The sequence below is a fragment of the Python bivittatus genome, unplaced genomic scaffold (genome assembly GCF_059951505.1).
Source record: "Python bivittatus isolate LINGU-HERP-01145 unplaced genomic scaffold, Pbiv_v1 ctg000430_np1212, whole genome shotgun sequence".
Classification (NCBI taxonomy): domain Eukaryota; kingdom Metazoa; phylum Chordata; class Lepidosauria; order Squamata; family Pythonidae; genus Python; species Python bivittatus.
In genome coordinates this window covers 5,973,736-5,994,988 of record NW_028277071.1, presented here as the reverse complement: position 1 = coordinate 5,994,988, position 21,253 = coordinate 5,973,736, and the positions used below count along the sequence as shown (strand labels likewise).

At 45.2% G+C, this 21,253-nt stretch overlaps 2 protein-coding genes across 2 annotated transcripts; one reads left to right on the top strand and one right to left on the bottom strand.

Moving 5' to 3' along the window:
* Positions 1 to 1,435: 1,435 nt before the first annotated feature.
* On the top strand, positions 1,436 to 11,989 carry PIP4P1 (phosphatidylinositol-4,5-bisphosphate 4-phosphatase 1). The gene is made up of 7 exons (XM_088144233.1): positions 1,436 to 1,684; positions 2,459 to 2,661; positions 5,579 to 5,685; positions 7,195 to 7,300; positions 7,852 to 7,904; positions 8,218 to 8,308; positions 9,937 to 11,989. Exons 1-7 carry the CDS (start codon positions 1,540 to 1,542, stop codon positions 10,078 to 10,080), a joined length of 849 nt encoding a protein of 282 aa, XP_088000359.1. The 5' UTR covers positions 1,436 to 1,539; the 3' UTR covers positions 10,081 to 11,989.
* A 937-nt stretch (positions 11,990 to 12,926) lies between these two features.
* APEX1 (apurinic/apyrimidinic endodeoxyribonuclease 1) lies at positions 12,927 to 20,901 on the bottom strand. Its single transcript, XM_007438489.4, has 5 exons — positions 20,792 to 20,901; positions 18,380 to 18,521; positions 17,232 to 17,413; positions 14,554 to 14,746; positions 12,927 to 13,825 (listed from the first exon to the last, which is right to left on the bottom strand). Exons 2-5 carry the CDS (start codon positions 18,438 to 18,440, stop codon positions 13,311 to 13,313), a joined length of 951 nt encoding a protein of 316 aa, XP_007438551.2. The 5' UTR covers positions 18,441 to 18,521; positions 20,792 to 20,901; the 3' UTR covers positions 12,927 to 13,310.
* Positions 20,902 to 21,253: the final 352 nt, after the last annotated feature.

Here is a 21,253-nt window from a genome sequence, read left to right as displayed (position 1 = left end):
ACCACTAGATGGGCCAGGTGGGAAACAACCTTCCGCTCAACTCTGGTGCCAGACAGAAAGTGCTTAACGGCGGCATCCTTCATTTCCTGCTGAAGGAAACAGATACCTATGTCTGATAGCAGCCCTTGGCTAACAGCTTCCTAAAGCGCTACACCTATGGATTAAGTCAGTGTTGTCCAAACTTGGCCACTTTAAGATGAGTGGACTTCAAGTCCCAGAATTCCCCAGCCAGCATGGCTGGCTGGGGAATTCTGGGAGTTGAAGTCCACTCAAAGTGGCCAAGTTTGGACAACACTGGATGAAGTAAAAGCCAGAACGTCTGCAAATAGGCTGCTACTCATGGAGAATGCCAACGTCAGGCCCTCAACAGGAGCCATACTGCAGCAGTCTGAAGGGCGAATGCGACCTTGGCCTGCGTTAAGAGACACATGGTGCCAAGAGCATGGAAGGTGATAGTCCCCCTCTATGCTGCACTGGTCAATGTTGGGTCCAGTTTGGGTTGCCCCCATACAAAAAGGAGGATCAGGGACTGGAAAGTGAAAAGAAGAGCAACAAGGATGCCAAGGGGCCTGCAGGCTAAATCCTACCAAGTTCCTTCAACTCAACCTTTTTCAAACTTGGCCACTTTAAGAAGTGTGGACTTCAACTCCCAGAATTCCCTGGGAGTTGAAGTCCACACATCTTAAAGTGGCCAAGTTTGAAAAACGCTGGGTTGAAGGAACTTGGTAGGCTCAGCCGGGAGAAGACAAGACCCAATGGGCGGAAGCTTTTCCTGCCTCCTTTTCTGCGCTGAGCCCCGCGTGGCTTTCCACGAAACTGAGCACGTGCTGGGCGCGTGCGTGCCGCCGCGCCTCCCTTCTCTTTACTGGAGGATTCGGGTTCTGGAATGGAATCTTCACGGGGACGTCAATCATTGCTCGAGGGGCGGGGCATTCTCCGGGAAAGGAGGAACGGTTATAGGGGAAGCTATGGGGAACTTCGACCCTGGCCAATGGGAGACCAGCGTTTTCCTCACGTGAACTCCTGGGATCGTACTATGGAGCAGCGGAGGAGCTAAGCCAATGAGGATCCGTGTTTCTTTATCACGTGAGTTGGTACTCGTAATCGCTGGGCCACCTTGAGAGGGGAGTAGTAGCCAATCAGGGAAGAAACGATGATTCGGAACAAAGTGGGAGCCACCTGCAGAAGCAGCCAATGAGGAGGCGTGGAGAGAGTCACGGGACGAAGGAGCTGTTCGACTCTGGGGAACCGCAAAAGACTAGCACGATTCACGTCCAATGGAAGGAAGCGGATGACACACGGGCTCATCCACCCCGACCAATAAAAAGCCCAGCATCCGGTATCGCCACCAGTTTCTGGTCACGTGACAGGGACCTTGGAGCTTTCTCGCAGCCGATAGGATCAGGGCGTCAGTCGTCATGTGACGAGAGTAGTCCTGGAGTGAGGGGCGGGGCAGTACGCTACGGAAGCCGAAAGAGACGCGGGGCGGTTACGGGTGCAGTTGCGTTAGCAGCAGCAGCAGCAGCAGCAGCAGCCGCGATGGCTGCGGATGGTGAACGATCCCCCCTGCTGCCAGCCGAGCCTGGGGATGGGGGCGGCCTCGGCTCTGGAGGGTTGGTGGGGCCGGCGAGTTTGGGGTCAGGGCCCGCCTCGATTCCGCCTGGAAAACCGAACCCGCCACAGGGTGAGCCGCCTTTTCTCATTCATAAGAGGCCGCTGAGAAAGGAGAGGCGGTGGGCGGGGTCGAGGAGGGGGCGGTAGAGGGAAACTTCCCAGAGAGAAGAGGTCGTCAAGTCAAGGGGCGTGGCTTGTGCATGGGGGCGTGGCTTCTGTGGGGGTAGAACTGGAATGGGGATCCGATAATAAGGGCAGCGATTCACCATCTCAAGTCATTTTGTTAGGCGGATCCCCACATTAGGGGTAGGGGGTGAGCTGTCTCTGGAGGGCTCCCCCAAGGCAATACTACGGTGCTTGATATTACTAGTCTGGTTCCAGCAAAATGTTTTTCTCAAAGGGAAGCTAATGAGAATTGCTAAGGGCCTGTGAGCCCCAAGATGTCAGTCAGACCAAGACATCAATTCTATATGGAGACTAAAAACTGCTTTTATTAAGACTGGTTATAATAACAAATCCTAACAAAAAGTCTGATTATGGTTCCCCCCCCCCCCCATTCACATTAGTGTAATGATTCACATTATACTAATGTGAATTAGGGAGCTGTCTGTCTGAGACGTTTTCTCATTCCTCCTTCATTGTTTGGACCAAAGCAATGTTTCCCTCCTGATGCTTTGGTAACGGATCTCCCCTCTCTCCATCAAGGCTGTCCTCTACTTATTCTCTACAAGGCCTTGCAGGAAAAAGGTCCAAGGAGTGGCATGAGTTAAATTAACAGCAGCCCTGTAGAATACTGGCTGAGTGCTCCCTTTTGACTGTGGTTCTTTCTCTCTTCTCTTCCAAGGATTTTCCTCTTTCAGCAATCTCAACGATGGGAGCCAAGCAGCCATACTGCCTGCAGAGGATCCCCCGCCATATTCCCCGATGGCCTCTCCCGAGAGTGGCAGTGCCCCTATGATCACTTGCCGAGTCTGCCAGAGCCCCATCAATGTGGAGGGAAAGATGCATCAGCACGTGGTGAAATGTAGTGTGTGCAATGAGGCCACGGTGAGCACTGTTAGACGGATAGGTGGAATGTGGGTGGTGTAGTGGAAAGTTGTAAAGGCAGAAGGCAGCTGGGTGGAATATAAAAGAAGATGAGCTGACCCGTGAACCAGATGGAAAGTCAGAGACAAGCTGTGCTTCTCAGGGTCACTTGCCCTGCTTGGCTGTCTGCAGTTCATTTCCTCAATAGCAAAACTCTGGCTTTCTGCCAATTGCTATGATTATACAGTGAAGCCACTGACAGAGAAGGGGAGGCTTATATTCCTATAGTTCTCTCTAGATATTAAAATGATGGTTTTTTTTTTAATATAGTGAGGATGTTTTTTTTAAAAAAAACCTGGATAGCATAAAAGCAAGGCACAACTGCAAATCTGCTGACATGGCGTAGCTTGCTGATGGAGTACTTTCTTCATCTTTCAGGTCCAGTCCATGGTCCCTTGAGAGCTTGGCCAGTCAGCATAGTCAATACTGAGCTAGCTAGATATGTGGTCTGAGTCTGCACGAGGCAGTTCTCTAAAAGGATTCCGTTTTTCTTTTCTTTTTTTTCTTCCTCTTAAAAGGAGGTGTTAACCTTTAGCTGGGATTCTGTATTGTAGTGTACTGTTTTATTTGGCTAGATAGTGTTGTGATGAAGGCATTGCTCATTTGTACTCACTTTGAACTACACTCAAAGTTTTTATGATGCCTTTCTTTCCATTAGAAGCTAGCTTGGAAGGGTTTTTTTTTTTTTAAATCCTAAAATTTGGCCTGCACATTATTTCAGTCAATAATATGCAGGTTCTTGTTTATTTGGCTGAGGAAAACAACTGAACCATTTTTCTTTGCTTTAATTCCTCCCCCTGGTATTATTAAAAGTTGGCGTCGTCCAATGAAATTGACTGGTGGGAAATTTGAAATGGATGTAAGGAAATACAGTTTTGCATGCTGCACAATTAATTTATGCCCTGGGATGGGGTGTGTTTGTTACTCTTTTAAATGGTTAAAAGTAAATATACCAATCATGGAAGAGGAATTTGCCCATGAGGAGAGGTAGAGGGGCAAGGTTTATTTGAGGAAGAAATGCTGGGTAGAGCCATAGTAGGAAGCTGATGTTATCATTACAAGCTTAGGAGCTGCCGGCATCTGGTTATCAAATTCCTGGACTATTGGATTGGACAAACTTTAAGGAGCTTTTTTATTCTTAGGGGTAAAGATGGATCCTGGATTCCTTCCACAATCCGTGAAATTGTTCAGGGATCCAGGATTTTTAATCCCTTAAAAGAACATCAAGGGCCTGAATGCATTTCTGCCTTTAGTCATGCTTGCTGTTCTGTTCTATTCCCCATGCTTTCCAGAGAGAGAATGAATTGTTCCTCTCGGGTTGCACTAAAGTATGCAGAGATAACGCTTCTGCTTGGTGAAGTTGCAGTATTTTCTCCTTCCCTCTTCTCTCACCATATTCCTTGTAGGCCCCAACTTGGGGAGTTACTAAAACTACCCTGCCTTACAGGTTGTTATCAGAATAACATGCTGGCTGGGGAATCCTGGGAGTTGAAGTCCATTCATCTTAAAGTGGCCAAGTTTGGACAACACTGACATAGACAATAAACACAGAACATTTCAAACAGAGTTCTCTGTGGAAGACAAGGGTTGCTCTGAGATTAGTTGTTTTTCCTGCAACTCCTTTCTTGTTTGGTTTTGTTTCTGTTAACAGTTTCTGAGTCTTCTTTCAATATAAAATCTAAAAAGTAGGATTGCCAATCTGCACTGGCTTCAGTTCCTACAGCTGCAGATAACGCAAAACTGAAACGATACGTGGTTGCTCGGGCCTCCTCCAGAATTTGAAATCACACTTAAGAATTTGAGGTGTTTGAGTTGTTTTCCAGCATATTTTCCTGAATTTCACTCTGAAGTTTTCCCCTTCATCTCCTGGATAAACTTGTTTGAAAGCCTTTTTAATCTCAGCATCTCAGGGCAAAGCATCATGGACAGAAGCTTAAAAAAAAAAATGCATTTCTGTTGGATTTCAAGATATGGCATAAAATTCACTTGGAATTCAGTGAGCAGTTGTCAACTGTGCTTTATCTCTGTCCCAACCCTACCCTAGTTACCTTTGGCATAAGAAACTGCCTATTAAGATTGTGGTGAAAACCGAAAACCAAACACATCTCTCAGGGGCCCTGCCCTTTCCACGTTCCTTGTCTCTCTCCCCTCCTGCTGCTTTTATATAATGTAGATTGGAAGCCCTCTGACTGGAAAAAAGCACGCCTTTTTCTTGGAGATAAAATAGGTCCCCTCAGAAATGCCACATGTTTGTAACGCTGTTTCCTGAAACGTGCTGCTTCATCCCAGGTTTAGTTTCTCTAGCCCAGCATTCCCTATTCAGATTAGCAGTAGCTCAGCTTCTTGAGCATGCTTGTTCTTCAACACTTGCTCCCTAAATTTTCAAGCTATGAAAAGTAGGGCTAAGACAGAACCAGCCATGTGGGAAAACATACCTCAGTGACTTGCCTATGAATGTTCTCCAGATGTTGCGTTTGCACTGAATTCAAGGTTAATTTCCCTAGCCATGCACAGCCCCCCGTCTGTTTTTAAACTGCGTGACTGAATTTTGGTGGGAAACCACTGAATAGTCATGTGTTTTGTTCAGGAAAAAAAAAATCACATATTAGCATCCAGACTATTTCTCCCGTTTACCTCACTGTTATCTTGGCCACTGTAGCTGTTAGCTGCCTGTTTTGTTTTTTTTAAATCCATAATAATTCACTTTGAATATTTACAGATACTCTGTGATGAAGCAACTGGAGGAGTGCCTGCAATAACCTTGGTCCAGTACCTGGTTTACAATGTTTGCTCTGTTATGGCCTTCTCCCTTCCTCTTAAACCAGGAAACACGTTCAACCTGTTTGACGTTCATGAATGTTCTTTTGTCCTTCCGTAGCCAATCAAAAATGCCCCGCCTGGTAAGAAGTACGTGAGATGTCCTTGCAACTGTCTTTTGATCTGCAAAGTGACATCACAGCGCATCGCCTGTCCGCGGATATATTGGTAAGAGAAAGGGGTGGGGAAGAGAATTATGTAATGATGTCCTTAGGGATATTTTAATATTGGATCAAAAACAGCTTTTTAAACACATACTCTCTCTCTGTATATAACATTGCAAGGGGAAAGCAGAAGCAAAAAGAAGAGGAAAAATAAAATCACAAAGTAAATAGATATTTATTTGTATTTATTTATTAAACATATTTGTATGCCGCCACAATCCCAAATTACTCTTGGTGACTCACATAAATGTACGTAAGGTTAGATAAATTAAGTATAGATTCTCAGAATAATGAATATACTTCTATACATTAAGTACCTTATGCCATTTTAAAACTACAGATCATTATTAAAATCAAGTTAATGTACCAGTATCAACAACAATCATCATGGTATGGAGTGTGAGCTTAAATGAAAAATTACTGTCTTACTTGGTCAATAAATATCCTTATTTAACAAATCATCCATGACTTAAATGTTAAAACTTTAAAAAAACCTTAATTTCAGATCCGAAACAAGCTCACGGGTAGAATTATAGTCCAAAAATGGTTTTCATGTTAAATTGTATGCCAGATTCATTTTTCAAATACAAGGTAATTTTATACATGGAGGCATACTGCCACAACTTAATTTTGCCATTCTTCTACTGAAAGAATCATACATGCTTTTCCAATACCACATGCAGGGCACTCTAGCAGCTGTGAGCATGTAAAAAGCTAATTTGGTGTACTTTGTAGATATATCAGATTTAAGAATATTTAATAGAAAGTTGGCAGGTTGGAAAAAAGAATCCCACTTTTAGAATTGTTTCATGCAATTATAAATAGAGTAGTTTTCCAAAACTATTGAGTTCAACAATCTATGCCACCAAATACAGAAGAGTCATCTGACCTAACCTTATTTCTTCATGAGTGCAAAAGTTTGATGTGTTTGGAGAAGCGGGGGACGGGGGGGATGACTAGATCGTTTGAGTCCTGAAGCTTGTTTGTTGAGGGGGAGAGGAATAGAGTATTGGGAGTGTGGTCCAACAATTTGGGTGGGCTTCTGCTTCCTGAATAAAGGGCTAGAAAGCGAAAATGTGGATTGAAGTAATCAGGCTAAAAATGCTGCATTTTTAGAGGAAAAACACACGCACACAGTGAAGAGAGAGGGAAGAAAGAACCGAGGGTTCTGTCTCTCTCTTCACTGTTTGAACCTGGTTTTTTTCCCCCTCTTGAAAAGGGTATTTATGTTTAGATACTAAAAACAATGGCGGCCCTGATGGAGAAACCAGAAAGACTAGTTGATAAAATCCAGGCATGCTATGTTTGAATGAGAGAGATTAACTGTGCATACCAGGTCTGGACCTGGGTTTAAAAAAATGGGCAACTTTTAAAATCTAAAATCAACTTTAATCCTCCGTGTTGGCCATGGGGAGGAGTTACACTGGCTTGAGAGTAGGAGTTATATTGTGGGGCCAGGTGGACTGACAAGAGAATAATCTAAACCTCTTTTCTCCCTTTGTTTTATACCCAGTAAAAGGGTCATTAACTTAGGCCCTGTTCACCCTGGCCCTCCAAGTCCAGAGCCTCAGCCCGTGGGTGTGCGTGTCAATTGCGGCCACTGCGAAAACAATTTCCTGGTAAGGGCGCTGAAGAGCAAGGGACTGGAGAGAAATGAGGCTGGAGTTTATTTGTTCCAGTCTCAGCTTTGGGTGGTATTTGGAGAACTGTTATGGGAGGCTCCTTCTGCCTAATATGCCCATCTTTCCAAAGTCATTTTCAGCACTTTAGTAGAGCCACAAGATGAACCAGGAGAACGTAACGTACAAGCCAGAAGCAAATTACAAACTTACACGTTCGGATTTGAACCCAAATGAGGCAGTCTTGCTGCGAACTGTGTTCGGAACAGGTCGACGTTGCACTCACTGCTTCCAGTCCCTTAGGGTGCAAGGCTGACAGAAAAGCCTAATTGAATTGCGTGTTCATCTTTTGAAATGGACGCAAAATGTGTTCTCACCTGTCAGCATCTCCCCATGGGTGGACTCCAGTAACAAATCTGTGGTTTGATTTGCGCCGCCTCCCTGAAACATGTGCATATTTGTGGCAGCGAAGCGTGACTCAGGTCAGGATGACTAGCATGCCACCCTTCTCTTCCCTTCTAAGGCCTTATCTCTCTCTTTTGTCTCTCCAGTGGACAGAATTCACAGATCGCACTTTAGCCCGATGCCCCCACTGCCGCAAAGTGTGAGTTAATCTGGGGAAGGAATTGGGCCTGGAGGAGGAGTGGTGTTTGCAGGATGTTCTCAAACATTGCGTTGAACGTACCTGATATTAGTAACCGGGATGCGGGAGGAAACTTGCTGTTTTGGGATTCAGCCTGAAAGTAGAGTGAGGAAGCTGAGTCCACCCCTTGCTGGAGCAGAGGTCTGCTCCCTGTCCTTGTTAGGCAATGCCTCTTTCTCCATCAGAGCTCCGAACTCTGGGGGTCGGGAGCTCTGTGAGAGTGACTCTCAGAAAGCTTGATGTACTGCTCTCTTGTCGTTCTTTCTTCCACCAGCTCCTCCATTGGGCGCCGCTATCCGCGGAAGAGGTGCTTCTGCTGTCTTCTGCTGGGGGTGCTTATGGCTGTAACAGCAACGGGATTGGCGGTGAGTCTGAGCGAGGGGCACCTAGCTAGGTGGCAGCATGTGTGGGATCTCAGAAGGCTTTAAGGATGGTCAAGTCTGGTTGATACCTGGAAATCCCAGAGCTTTGGGTTAGAATGAGGAGGTTAAAAAAGTGGAAGAGCACAGAGGCAGACTCCGTTGATCTTGTTGCTAAGAAGCCTTCAGGGATGTGTCCAAGAGTCCCGCTTGACTTGAGGCCACCTTTTCCTTTAGGAGCCAGAGGGGCAACTAAATGTGGCACTCAGTCTGAAATCAAAACTGTTCCCAGCTCATAACTTCAATGCTAGGTATCTAGAAGCTCTTAAGCAGCACTGCTCTGCCCCTTTAGGCTCTCATGCCTAAGATAGTCCCTGGTTTTAAATAACAGTGGAACTGCGTGTGTTCCTGTAATGCAGGAGGGACCATTTTTTTTGCCAAGGGTCATGTTTGGCAGTTGAGCAATGTACTACGTACCGCGCTCTGAAAATACAGGTGGGGAAGAAGTGGGTCAGGTCAGGACAACACTAGAATGCCCTTTTATGTATGTTTTAATGTCATTGGTGCAACTGCATAGCAGACCACCAGGAGATTCAGGTGGGGTGGGCTAGAGTTCAAACAACACCCCAAAAGAGGACATTGTTGCCAGGGAAACTGCAGAGACTTATCCATGAAGTCCTCAGGAGTCAAACTGGACTCAAGGGAGGCTTTTATCTTTTTAATATAAATATCCCCAAATATCCACTGATTTTACTTTCTGTACTATTAACAATTTCTGCATGAAGAGGCTGCCAGGGCGACATCCCAAGGTTTGGGGGGTGCTCGTATATAGTCTTAAGGCCTAAGATTGCATACCCCTGCTCTTGTTTTTCACTGTTTCTGAGTAGAAAAGCTGAACCTCCAGGCTGATTTACCCACTGAAGCAGTGGGCACAAATAACAGAACGTTATTTTCACTTGAATACCAGGCTTCCAAACATATTAGGATCTCTACAAAATCTGCTCCTCTCTTGACACGGCAGAAATGTCTGCAGGAAATCAGATTTTTTTTTTCTCTGACAGCAAGCTTCCTGCAATCCCCATAGAACTTTAAAACTGTGAAGGAATATTTTCTCCTCCCCCCTCCCCCCCATTTTGCCAAAGGAACCCTTAAGTACCAGTTCATTATGCAAGCATTTATCTAAAATAATAAAGCAATTTTAATATTGAAAAAGGGGAACTGAACACTAAGGTCCTAAATAGTACAAGTGGAGCATCTGCCCTAGGTCTCTTTTGAAGGCAAGAGGAGAAGTAGTAAAGCTTGAAAAGAGCAACTTGTCCCCATATTCAGAATGCAGTTCCAGGAGGTTGGGTCTTAGGGCTGTCCCCTTCCCCATAGGTCCATTCTGATAAAAGAGGGGGAGTTATGCACCTAAGCCAGAGAGAGAGAGAGTTCCCCACCATGTCTCCACAACCTTCAATGCTTGGAGCCAAAAGGAAAATTGGAGGTGGTATGTGGACCAGGCTGGAACAAAAGGTTACTGACCCCAAAGATCTATTGAAACCCCTCCCCTCTCTCTTTCACAGTAAATCTGTTAAGCTGTTTTATTGGCAGTGAATGTGAGGCTGATTTCTGACTCTTCTTTGGTTCCCTAGTTTGGTACCTGGAAACAAGCACAGCAGTATAGGGGGGTCTATGCTGCCTGGGCTGTGGTTATTTTCCTGGCTTTGGTTTTCCTTGGCCGAGCTACATACTGGGCTTGCATGAGGGTCAGCCATCCCATCCAGAACTTCTCCTGAGCCTCTCCAAGCTCCTCTTGGTTTGCCACCGCTGCTCCACCACGTCATCTCCAACCTCGTCTTCTCCCCTCCACTTCCATTTGGAGTTGGGACTGCCATGCCACCTTCTTGCTGTGCCAGCTCCCAACGTTATCATCTGAGTAACTGTGGGACAACCCTGATATCTATGAGTCTTCTTCCATCTCTGTTGCTCTGAGCCAGGATTGGTGGCCAAAGAAAGTACAATTGACTCCAAAGGAGCCGAAGCCCAGCTCTCTAGGGTTCCGCCAACGATGGCCAAGTTCCTGTTGATCCTGCAGGTAACAGAAAACTAATTGTTCCAAAGAGAAACTTGAACGCAGCTGGACGGTTTGGGATTCAAGCAGTGGTGGCTCTTTTGCTGACTAACACACAACTGAGCTGGGCTGGTGAGATGCTTGATTGGAAATGGCCCAGTCCAGATAGCGGAACCCCTTGAGATACACTACAGGTCTTCAATGGGGGCACTTCAGAAGATGGTGTTCTAGAGTCTGTGGTTGGCTCCCCATTGGAGGCTGCTTAGATGTTTCCTGGTCAAGAGGGGAAGGCAAAAGAGCTTTGAGGCATCGCTGCTGTGTTGATTTGTCCTATTTTGTCATCCTGTGTTCTGTAATGTGGGGTAGCTACAGCTGCAAGAGTTGAGGCCATTTCCACAATCCTTCAATGTGAACGGGGCTCTGGGGATTGGAGAGAATGCCATTCCATAAAGGTTAGTACCATGCACTGGGACTGGAGGCTCTGAAATCTGTCTTACAGATGTTCATTTAATGAATTTCAGACCCTGCCTCCCCCTTTCTGTGATCTACCACAATGCTGGGATCCAGAGGTCTTGCTGTGAAGCAGTTCAGGTTCACTGAGAACTTAACTGTGGGACCCATTTCTTTTATTTTCCCTTTTATTTTCTTTTTCTTCACACATTCCTTGAAGTAGTCATTTCCCCGTTTGTTCTCTGAGAATCCAAACTCCATTTTCAGGGGGTGAAATGAGAGCAGCCTTAGGGACCACCAGGTTTACCCTTTAAGCCATTGGGGATGCCTCTCTAAAAAAAGCCCTTTCAACCTGTGATGTTGCTGATTTTTAATATTGAAGTGAAGGAAGAACTGCTGGCTGGCAGCACCCGCAGTTGATCAATAGGGCTGGGGGCTTTGTTTCAACCTTGATTTCCGTCTTAGAGATGCAAATTCTCCCTGGCAAGAACTATCTCCTTCCAGACCCAGGAAGTTAAAATTTCATCCCTTCTTTTGTCTTACTATTTGATGACAGGCGGGAGGGGTGTTGGGGGAGAGAATGGTGTGTGTACTCTGTTGTGCAGAGGAAGGGGTGCCCTCAATCATGCAGCAAACGGGTATTCCACTTAGGGCAGTGTTGTCCAAACTTGGCCACTTTGAGTGGACTTCAACTCCCAGAATTCCCCAGCCAGCCATGCTGGCTGGGGAATCCTGGGAGTTGAAGTCCACTCATCTTAAAGTGGCCAAGTTTGGACAAGACTGACTGAGGGGAGATGTTTCAGTCCTGGTGCAAACCTGACTTGACTTTCCTCAGCCTGAGTCCTCTACTCTGTCCTATCTCTCGGCCTCAGATTTTAATTCTCCCATCTCCATGGCGTTAAGCTTATAGCCCCAAGCCTGTTGCAGCTTGTATATAAGGAGTAAAATGTACATAGAACTATTTAAGATACTTTCCTCCGTGTTGGCTGCCTGCCTGCCTGCGTGCGTGCTTGCACCTTGTGTCTTTCTCTTCTTCTTCAGCCATGGTTGAACGCGCCTGTTGTCCTTTTCCTTCTCTTCCACAGCCGCAGGAGGAACGAACAAGTAATTGGATGGTTGTAAATAAATAAAGTAGCTATTCCATACCTGAACGTTTTGGAGGGCAAGCTGTTGTCTCGTGGTTTTTCAGAATGGCTCGAGCCAAATGAAAGGAAACGGAGAGATTATTTCCTTCAATTAGAAAATGGCAAAAAGGGTTCCTGAGTTTCTTTTTGTGACGTGATCCCTTGTCCTGTTCCCCCATAAGATCTCAGCAAGGCTCACTGAAACAAGTAACTTGTAGCCCTGATACCTTCTCCTTGATCCTCCAGATCTCCCACTAGTTCTTGTCTCACCTTGGATGTGCACGTGTGATTACCGTGCAAAGGTTAATCCCGTCCTTGATGCAGACACATCGCCTTCCATTCCTCCCATATGGGCTTGAGCTACAAGGGACCCTTCCCAGGTTGAAATCTAAAAATCTTTTGCCTCCCCTGCTAATATGGCTTCCCAGAATACACCTGGGCGCTGCTTGGGTTTTTTACCTGTCCAAGCACTACAGTTGTTAAGACCTGCCGTCATCCTGAGATCCAACAGCGTTAGGAGTGGGGCAATAAGATGATGGGTGGAAAAGGACCTGGTTAGAACGGTGGGCCCATCAATCCAAAGGCAAATCAGCTTAACTCGGGAACAAGGCAACATTTAGCACGGGCTGAGGGTGTAGTTTTGGGAATGCTGCTGGCCCACGTTTTGCAGGTGGTTCCCAATTGTCCCAGAAGGTCATTCTTTCAATGTTGAAAACGGAGGCATTTGGAATAGAAATGAGACAGGCTCTATTGATTTATATTTTATAAAAGGGAAGTTTAATGTTTTCTGTGAAAGTATGTCTTGGTGAGCTACAGCCTTCTCAAAGCAGCAAGAGGAAAAGAAAAAAGAGGAAGAAAGGCTACATGTTAATGAGGAGCAACATTTAAAATAAGGTGGAAGACAGGTGACATGAATATGGGTGAGGTAAAGCCCCCATGTAGACTAGTCGCTTAGTCTACAAGCACTAGAAACAAGACTACAGCGTGATACTTGCTATGTCAGAAATCATCTGCTGCTTTTAATAGCTTTGGGAAGGAGATCATATGGCACCTATCCCGGTCCATCCCCACCTTTCAAGCCATCTTCTCTGGGGGCTGCTTGGTCTAGTGGGCTTGTGGAATGGAGGAGTTTCAAAGCAAGACCTTATTCCCATGCTCTTTTGCTAGCCCCGAAATGGTCTTGCAAAACTCCTGAGAAAGGCACACCTTTAGATTGTAGAACCCTATTAACCATCTGGGATGGCCCTACCATATGGAGAAGAATACAGATTCAAATCCTGATTCTAGAGGGATTGAGTAGTCATGGATATACAAATAATTTTAGCTCTGATTTTCTTATCCCACTCAAGCTGTAACAGACTTGGCCCCTCGTTTGCATACATCACAGAGCCACGTACAGGGTGATGGGGCAGTGGTCACTCCCCAAGGCTGTGGAGCGGATCTTGCTGTCACACAGCCCTTCCAGAAGCCCCTTGGAGACCACAAAGTAGTCAAGCCGCCAGCCCACATTCTTAGCCCGGGCGTTCATCATGTAAGTCCAGAAGGTGTAGGCATAGGGTGTGTTGGGGTAGAGGTGGCGGAAAGTGTCGATGAAGCCAGCCTCCAGCAGTTGGGTGAAACCAGCCCGCTCCTCTGGAGTGAAGCCAGCATTTTTCTTATTACCCTTGGGGTTCTTCAGATCGATCTCTTGGTGGGCTACATTGAGGTCCCCACACAGGACAAGGGGCTTGCGGGCAGCCAGACCTTGCAGGTAAGAGCAGAAGGCCACATCCCAACGTTGGCGGTATTCCAGGCGCACCAGTCCCCGACCGGCATTGGGCACGTAGGCTGTCACCAGGAAGTAGGAGGGGAACTCTGCTGTGATCACACGGCCTTCTTTGTCATGTTCTTCCTCACCTGTAGCAATAAGACAGATTTAGGAGAAGGTTGATTTGAACAAGCACAGCTAGTGGAGGACATGTTAGGTTCAGCCTTTCCCAGTCTGGCGTCATCCACATGAGAACTCAGAATTCCCAGTATGGCTATCAGATGGGAATTCTGGGAGTTAGAGTTTAACTGCACTATAACAAGGACAACAGGCTGCAGAAGGGTCTCATAATTGCTGGAGGAAGAACAGACCAAGCTTTTGGATCATGCATGCATCCAGAAATGGTGCTTATGAATATTGAAGAATGGACATTACGTCGTCAATATCCTGGGCTGGCATTAAAGCACATTCAACTAAGTCCTGGAGGGAGTGTCCAGGCCATTAAGGAAGATCTCCCTTTAGCTGGTAAGGTGACTTTGCATTTTAAGGAAGGAACCCAGGGCTCTTCAGCCTTTTGGGGCACCTGCAGAATTCTGAGAACATGGCGCAGGTGCTCTCACAAAATGGCTTGTACAGTGGGTACGACCACCTGCAAAATGTCTTTTACTGGAAGGCAATCTGGAGAGGCTGCTTTTCCACCCAAATAGGCCTTAAGAATGCTCTCTCCTATCCCAGTTTACCTCTGCCTTTTTTTTTTCCCCAAAACGGGGGCACATTTTCCAAGACAACAAGGATTCACCGTTTTTGTTTTTTAAGAGGATAATTCAGGAGTCTAAGAGGAACTGAGATCCTAAAATGGGGAGGGAGAAGTCCTTACCAATACCATAGGTGACATCCAGAGGCTTGGTCTTGGAGAGCAGGGCCACACCACTGTAACCCTCCTTGTCATCAGAGCAGGCCCAAAACTTATGGGGGTATTCAATCAGATCCCGAACATCAGCAGGCAGCTGCTTTTCTGCACACTTTGTTTCTTGTAAGCAGAGCACATCAGGGTTCTCCTTGTTTACCCACTGCGGGGAAAATAAAAAATTTGACATCAGCTCTCCCAGCCTCTACCTCTTACAGAGCAGAAAAAGTGGGCTTTGCAGATTAAAAGGGGTAACAAAATCTGGCAAAGAGTAAGGTTTGGCCTGCTGACAGATGTTACTAATGGCATGGAACGTGACGGAGTGAGCCGATGCTGTCATTGAAATCTGCATTTCTACTCTTCTTGCTATACAGTTGCCTGGGTGACACCGAGCGATAATTTTTAGCAAAGGAGGAACTCAGTAACACTGCAACTGTATGACACCTTTCTGCCAATACCCTCAAGGCAATTTACAATTAAACGAACGCCACAAAAATGAAGCTGTACAATGTCAGAGGAGAAAGGGGATGGGAGGTCCTGTTGTGTTTTCAGAGAATTATCCATTCTGACAAAGTCTCCAACCCTTTCATAAACTTTCTTCCCAACCTTTGGTTGGGTTGGGAAGACTACAAACACTTTGCAAGTCTAAGGGCTGTCTATTCTTGAGACAGATAATATTAGAGGGATAAGAATCTGTATATAAAAGAATTATGTTCTCCTATGTTTTGTATACTTTATTTTTCTAGTGGGAAACTTTGTAGAACCGGTCACAGACCTCACTATAAAACAGATGCATCCTCTGGCTTATTTGGAGGGAAGAGAATATAAAAACACCACTGCCTTAATACTTCAACCAAGCTGGCTTCTGGCTGCCTGTAGCTCCCTGGGGACTGCCTGTTCCCTTCCCTACCTCTGGTTACTATGCCACAATATTTTCTAACTGCTTCTTGATCAAGAAGGATTGATCCCTTGCAGGTCTGCAGCAACGCAGAGGCTGTTTTCGTTCGAGATCCACAATGAACTACAACAAACACAGCCTTCCCCAGGCCAAGTCCCCTCCAGATGTGTGAAATTCAGCTCCCAGGAACCTCACCGAGGACCCTGCCGGATGAAGATCTCTAGGAACTGAAGTTCACACCTCTGGAGAAGGCCCAAGCTGAACCAGGATGAGCAAAGGGTGTTCTGCAAATAGTCAAATAGGTTATGACAGGAATGGAGGAGACAGATACCAGATGCTCTCCTTACAAAGCCATCAATGGCAGAATTTCTCTAAAGCTAAGTCCCCAACCTGGCACCTTTCATATATTGTAGTTTAGTCCAGCCTCCTCTAGCCTGACATCTGCCAGATGTTCAGACCATAATTCCAAACAAGCAATCTTCACGCATTTGGAGAGCAGATATGGAGGATTGGGAATGCTAAACTAAAACAGTTGAAGGTTTTTAGCTTGGATAGAAAAATAAGCCTGCAGTTATATTGTGGAGAAGGCAGATAAAGAAGGATGTGTAATTTTTTTCTCCCTTCCCTCAAACAGCAGCATTCAGGGATCATCCAACAGATTATTTTAGATCCAGGACCCAAGAGCATCTTTTTGCACAACCTGGGCAGATGTGGTGAAATTCACAGCCACAAGCTGAAGCAACGGGCACTTTAAAAGGCTGTGAAATCAATATGGAGGAGGGGAGGGGACAGGTGCTTTGTTTCCAGTTATTACATTTATATCCCCCCCCCACATAAAAATTCTTTCCCAAATTTCTTCTCATGACAACCTTGTGAAGTATGTAGGATAAGAGGTAATGATTAGTCAAAACCAGCTATGAAAGATTTTTTCCCCAGTCCATGGTTTTCCCAGTCCAATCAGATTGGCTTGAGCAAGTGATAGCACCTAGCCAATGTTGGCTAATTAAAAAGTTTAGAAGTCACAACATGAGATGGGTGGCTATATTGATTGATTGATTAATTAAAATAACCGAATTAGAGGGCTCTGGGCAAAACTAAAAAAGTGATCCTACCAAACAGCTTCTATATTGCTGCCCGTATAGGTGGTCCTTGTTTAATGACCATTTGTTCAGCGACTGTTCAAACTTACAATGGCACTGAACGAGTGGTACTTAACAACTGGTCCTTGAAGTGCTAGCTGTTGCAGTGTCTCGCAGTCACATGATTGCAAATTGCAACCTTTCCACAAGCAAAGTCAATGGGGAAGCTGGCAGGAAGTCAGAAATTGTAGTCATGTGAGGTCCTCGCTTAATGACCCTTATGGTCCTCATTTAACAACGGCAACCGGGACTGCCAGAACTGCTGTTGCTAAACCGTGGAGTCGTGATTTTTTGACTTATGACCATGTTGCTTGACAGAATTTCCACTGCCAATTAGCGCCATTAAATAAGGACTACCTGTAAAATTACATGGATGTGTATTCATTAGGAGTCAAGCTCAACTTGGCAGAAATTTTACAACCCCCCCACCTCTGGATCTAGTTTCCCTGCTATGTGATGTCTACATACAATCTCCATTTTTAAGACATTCTCTCTCCGACTTTTGGGTGAGGGTAGAAGAACAAAAGAAGACCACTGCAGTCACACCAACATGAAAGGAACCAGTTGGCCACTGTAAGAAAACAGAAGGCTGGACCCTCCTTCTGGGTTACCTCCAGGCCGCCCTTCTTGAACCAGGCTCGGATGCCATCTACGTTCCAAGAAGTGACCTTCAAAGTATATTTTTTGCCACTGGGTGAAGTGAGTTTATCAGGAGGATCTTGGTACATGATCGGACCATCGGCTTCTTTCTCTGCTTTTGCTCCACCTTTCTTAGCCTTTTTAGGCTCTGGTTCTGATGGAAAGAGAAACAACACACAGCATTACAGGGAGAGGGAAAACATGTTTCCTTGTTTGATGAAAACTGGACTCCACTGGATAATCAGGTAAGACTGATTTGAAAATCTGGGTCCTTTTCTTCTTTCAGCCACTGGCAGAAACACATCAACGTAGGTAAGATCTTGGGGGGATGGGGGACAGACTTGCATGAACTGATTAGTTCTTCATTTGCAGAACTGAGGTCATGTTCCAACCAAGATTGGGAAAAGACAGCGATGTCATCTAGGAAGGGAGGGGCTTTTATTATCTCCAGGCCTATGAGTTCTCCCACTCCCATGCCTGCCATCAGATTCCTGATTGCTTTACTGCAGTGTTTCTCACCCTCAGCTGCTTTAAGAGGTGTAGACTTCAACTCCCAGAATTCCCCGGCCGGCATGCTGGCTGGGGAATTCTGGGAGTTGAAGTCCACACCTCTTAAAGCAGCTGAGGGTGAGAAATGCTGCTCTACTGTGATCTGCTGGATTTCTCTGTGCATGAAGGTTTGTATTTTAAAGCAAACTTGAGCTAAGGGACAGCATTCAATCATGCAACCTTGAACAATCATAAGCGATACAATTCTGCCCTTATGAAATGTCACAACTTCCTTGATTCACTGGGCCCAGGGCTTCCTTCCATTTAATTCTCCCCCTTCCTCTACTCGAAGCAGCAGAGAGAAGATACACATTGGTGGTTCATCATGCAGAGGCCAAAAGCACTGGTTTTGCTGCAACGAAGTCTGATAAAGTCCAATCTCTGGGTCAGGGGGGAGGGGCTGAAGGAAACAAGAGGTCATTCAGCAGAGAGGGGGACTTGAAAGGGAAAGGAGCACCAAGGGACCTCAGATCCAAAGGATGACATGCTACAGTGCAAAGGAGCACAGAATGAGGGGCACCTCCCTTTCTCAGATCAATCCCAGGTTTAATGCTGGGGCTGATGTCCACACCTGCTGCCTCCTTCTCCACCAGAAGGACTTCAACTTCTTTCTTCTTCCCTCGTTTTGGCATTGCAGGGCTGCAAGTGACTCTCAGATGAAGGATCTGGCTGCCTTGCTTTGCAAATGTTAGGCTTCTCAACAGTAGTGCCTCCTGGAAAAGATGAATCATCGCCATGTATGCCCATACTTACAACCAAACAGGCTTTCTTTTTGCCCCAGAATATCCTTACTAACTTCTCCTCCTCCTCCAAAGACATCTAGAACAGCACCACCCTGTTCCTCTCTTCCATCAGCAACCCACCTTCTTGACCCCATGGAAGTGACTTTTTGGTCACCTATTATATCCATTTGCAAAAAAATATCTTCCAAACTAAAGCTTCTATTCTCAGAAGAATAAATTGGGTTATATAAGGCTACAGCAGTTTAACTGGCTGATGTTTCTTTTGGCTAACAGCAACTCTCCAGAGTCCCTGATGAGAACAGAAGGCAGGAGCCAATCATAACCTTGATACTGAAGATGCCAGGAACTGCATCTCTGACCCGCACATGTAACACTTTCCTCAAAGCAAATGATGTGATAAAGTCTGTCCCCCAAACTCCAACTCCTTTGTAGGAGAAACAGTGGATGAGGGACAGCCTGATCCAGCCACTTTATTTTCAAACAGGATCAAAGTATCCCAGCTGATCCAAAGTCGAACAAAAGCCAACCATGTACAGTAATTCAGCTACTAAAAATAAAACTAAGGCTGTTTTATCCTGCAGAACTAGAAGCACAGCGAGACAAAGTTTCCAATCATTTTGTACTGATGGGGACATTTATAATTTCCAGTATATTGTGAGCAACCTCCAGCTAGGGGCAAGGCCTGAGTATTCAGAAAATTGTTCTCTAGATACTTCTAGATCCCTTTAAAACGTGGTGCCAGGCTGCAGCATTCTGCTGTTTTTTATTTTCTAGGAATGCCTCTGAGTCCCAACAATACAAATGAAGTTAGAGGCTGGCTCTTTTCGTTGCAACATGCCTGAAAATAAAGATGATGCTGGAGGCTGTTGCTCTGTAACACACCGGCTTCTCTATTGTTGTTATTCCAGTTCATGAGTTATCACACACTTTAATCATGATACTGCAGGATCTACTGTTTACATATGAACTTCCAAACATAAAATAAAGGAACTGTATTTCTCACTACAACATTATCATAGCCCTGTCAAAGGGCTATAAATTATATTGCAGAAGATCTCCACTAGCCACTTTTTTTTCTCATGTTGGTTCTTTATCAAAAAAATCTGGTTCTCATTTTTTCTCTGTACCACAAGCTCATTTCTTAGGGCTATAAATTCTTTGAAAGGTCGGCTTTAAAAAGCAACTTACTAATTTCCATTTATTTATTGCATTTATATAGCTTCTTCTCTGAGGTTTTAAGACAACTTTATACACAGCCTCTCCCTTTTGGTATTATTTTATCAAAATAGTGAAATAAAAGAATAGAGTCTATACTCAATAGTGATTATGCAGGGAAGGAAAAAATCCCTACATATGTGATAGTGATTAAATAATCTAAACATTTAAAAATCCCTAATTAACACGAAGCAAAAATATATTATCAATATAAATGCCTATATGGAATTAATTCACTCATTAAGCTTATTAAATCTAGACTGTATAGCAATGTACCATATCATCTTCTCAATGTTAGGTCACAAAGAGTTTTCAGAAATTAATAACAAACTCATATCCCAGTTCCACTCCCAGGAGCCTGACTTTCCAGTTTCATAGGATTATCCTCTTTGCTATAGCTCTTCATCAGGTGACAAATTCCTTGTTTGTGGAATATAATTCAACCACACAGGAGGATCCCTAAATATATTTTTCCCAAAGTTATATTTATATGTTGATTTAAAACCAAATCAAATATGGAAAAAGACCAAACCCTATGAATTAAGGAACCTTCCATTTTTTAAATTGCCAAGAGAAGAAATCCAATGCCCATCTGGAATGTTTTGAAACATTCCAAAATAATATTATCTGATAATTTCATTTTTCAATCATAGGAGGCGTGTTTTACATTTTTTAAAAGTGGCCTCTTCTAATTTTATCCCCAATGGTTTCGGCAGCATCAAAAGCAATGCACCCATACAGTACCAGTGGCTGGGGAACATGGGTAGAGAGGATCGCTTTGCATTCATAACTTGCTCAGAGGCACCTCTTTGGTCCCTCTGGAAAGTGGATACGGCCTCCTCTTAAAGCTACCCCTGCTGAATTTCTACCTGCCACCCACCTCTAAAAGGCACGGGAGGACTTAAAAAAAAAAAGGAAATGCAAAAATGGAAGGCCAGACGTCGACCCTGCCCCTTTGCACATTAAATGCAATTAGGAAAGCCCTATTAAATAATAATTTCATTTTAAACCATGTCTGCTCTCACCACGCCGGCCGCTGAGCTTCCCTTTGGACAACGAAGGAGCTTGGAGAATCCGCAGGAATCGCTGAATGGAGAGAAAGAGAAGCACGTGGAGTGAAGATGCGTCACGTGACAGAGGCTGAGGGGGCAGGAGGCGGGGCTTCCTGTTAAAGCCAGAGGAAAGACCGCGCCAGAGACGGACTGAGGAAAGGCTCGGTTGATTCGGCAAGGAAGAGGTTAAAAGAATACTTGGAAAGAAAGCGTCCCCATCGGCAGTCACGTGCTGAGGGAGGAGGCGGGGTTTGGGACGGGTGACGTCAGGCGTTCTCTCCCTCCAGGAACACCTTTAGGGTTGTCTGAAACCCCCGAATCATCAACACCTTCGGTTCCCAGTTGAACAACGAAGAGGGGATCAAGGCAAAGAAAAAGAGCCTGAAGTATAGGGGAGCGGAAGGGAACATGCGGTCTCATTTCTAAAACAAAATC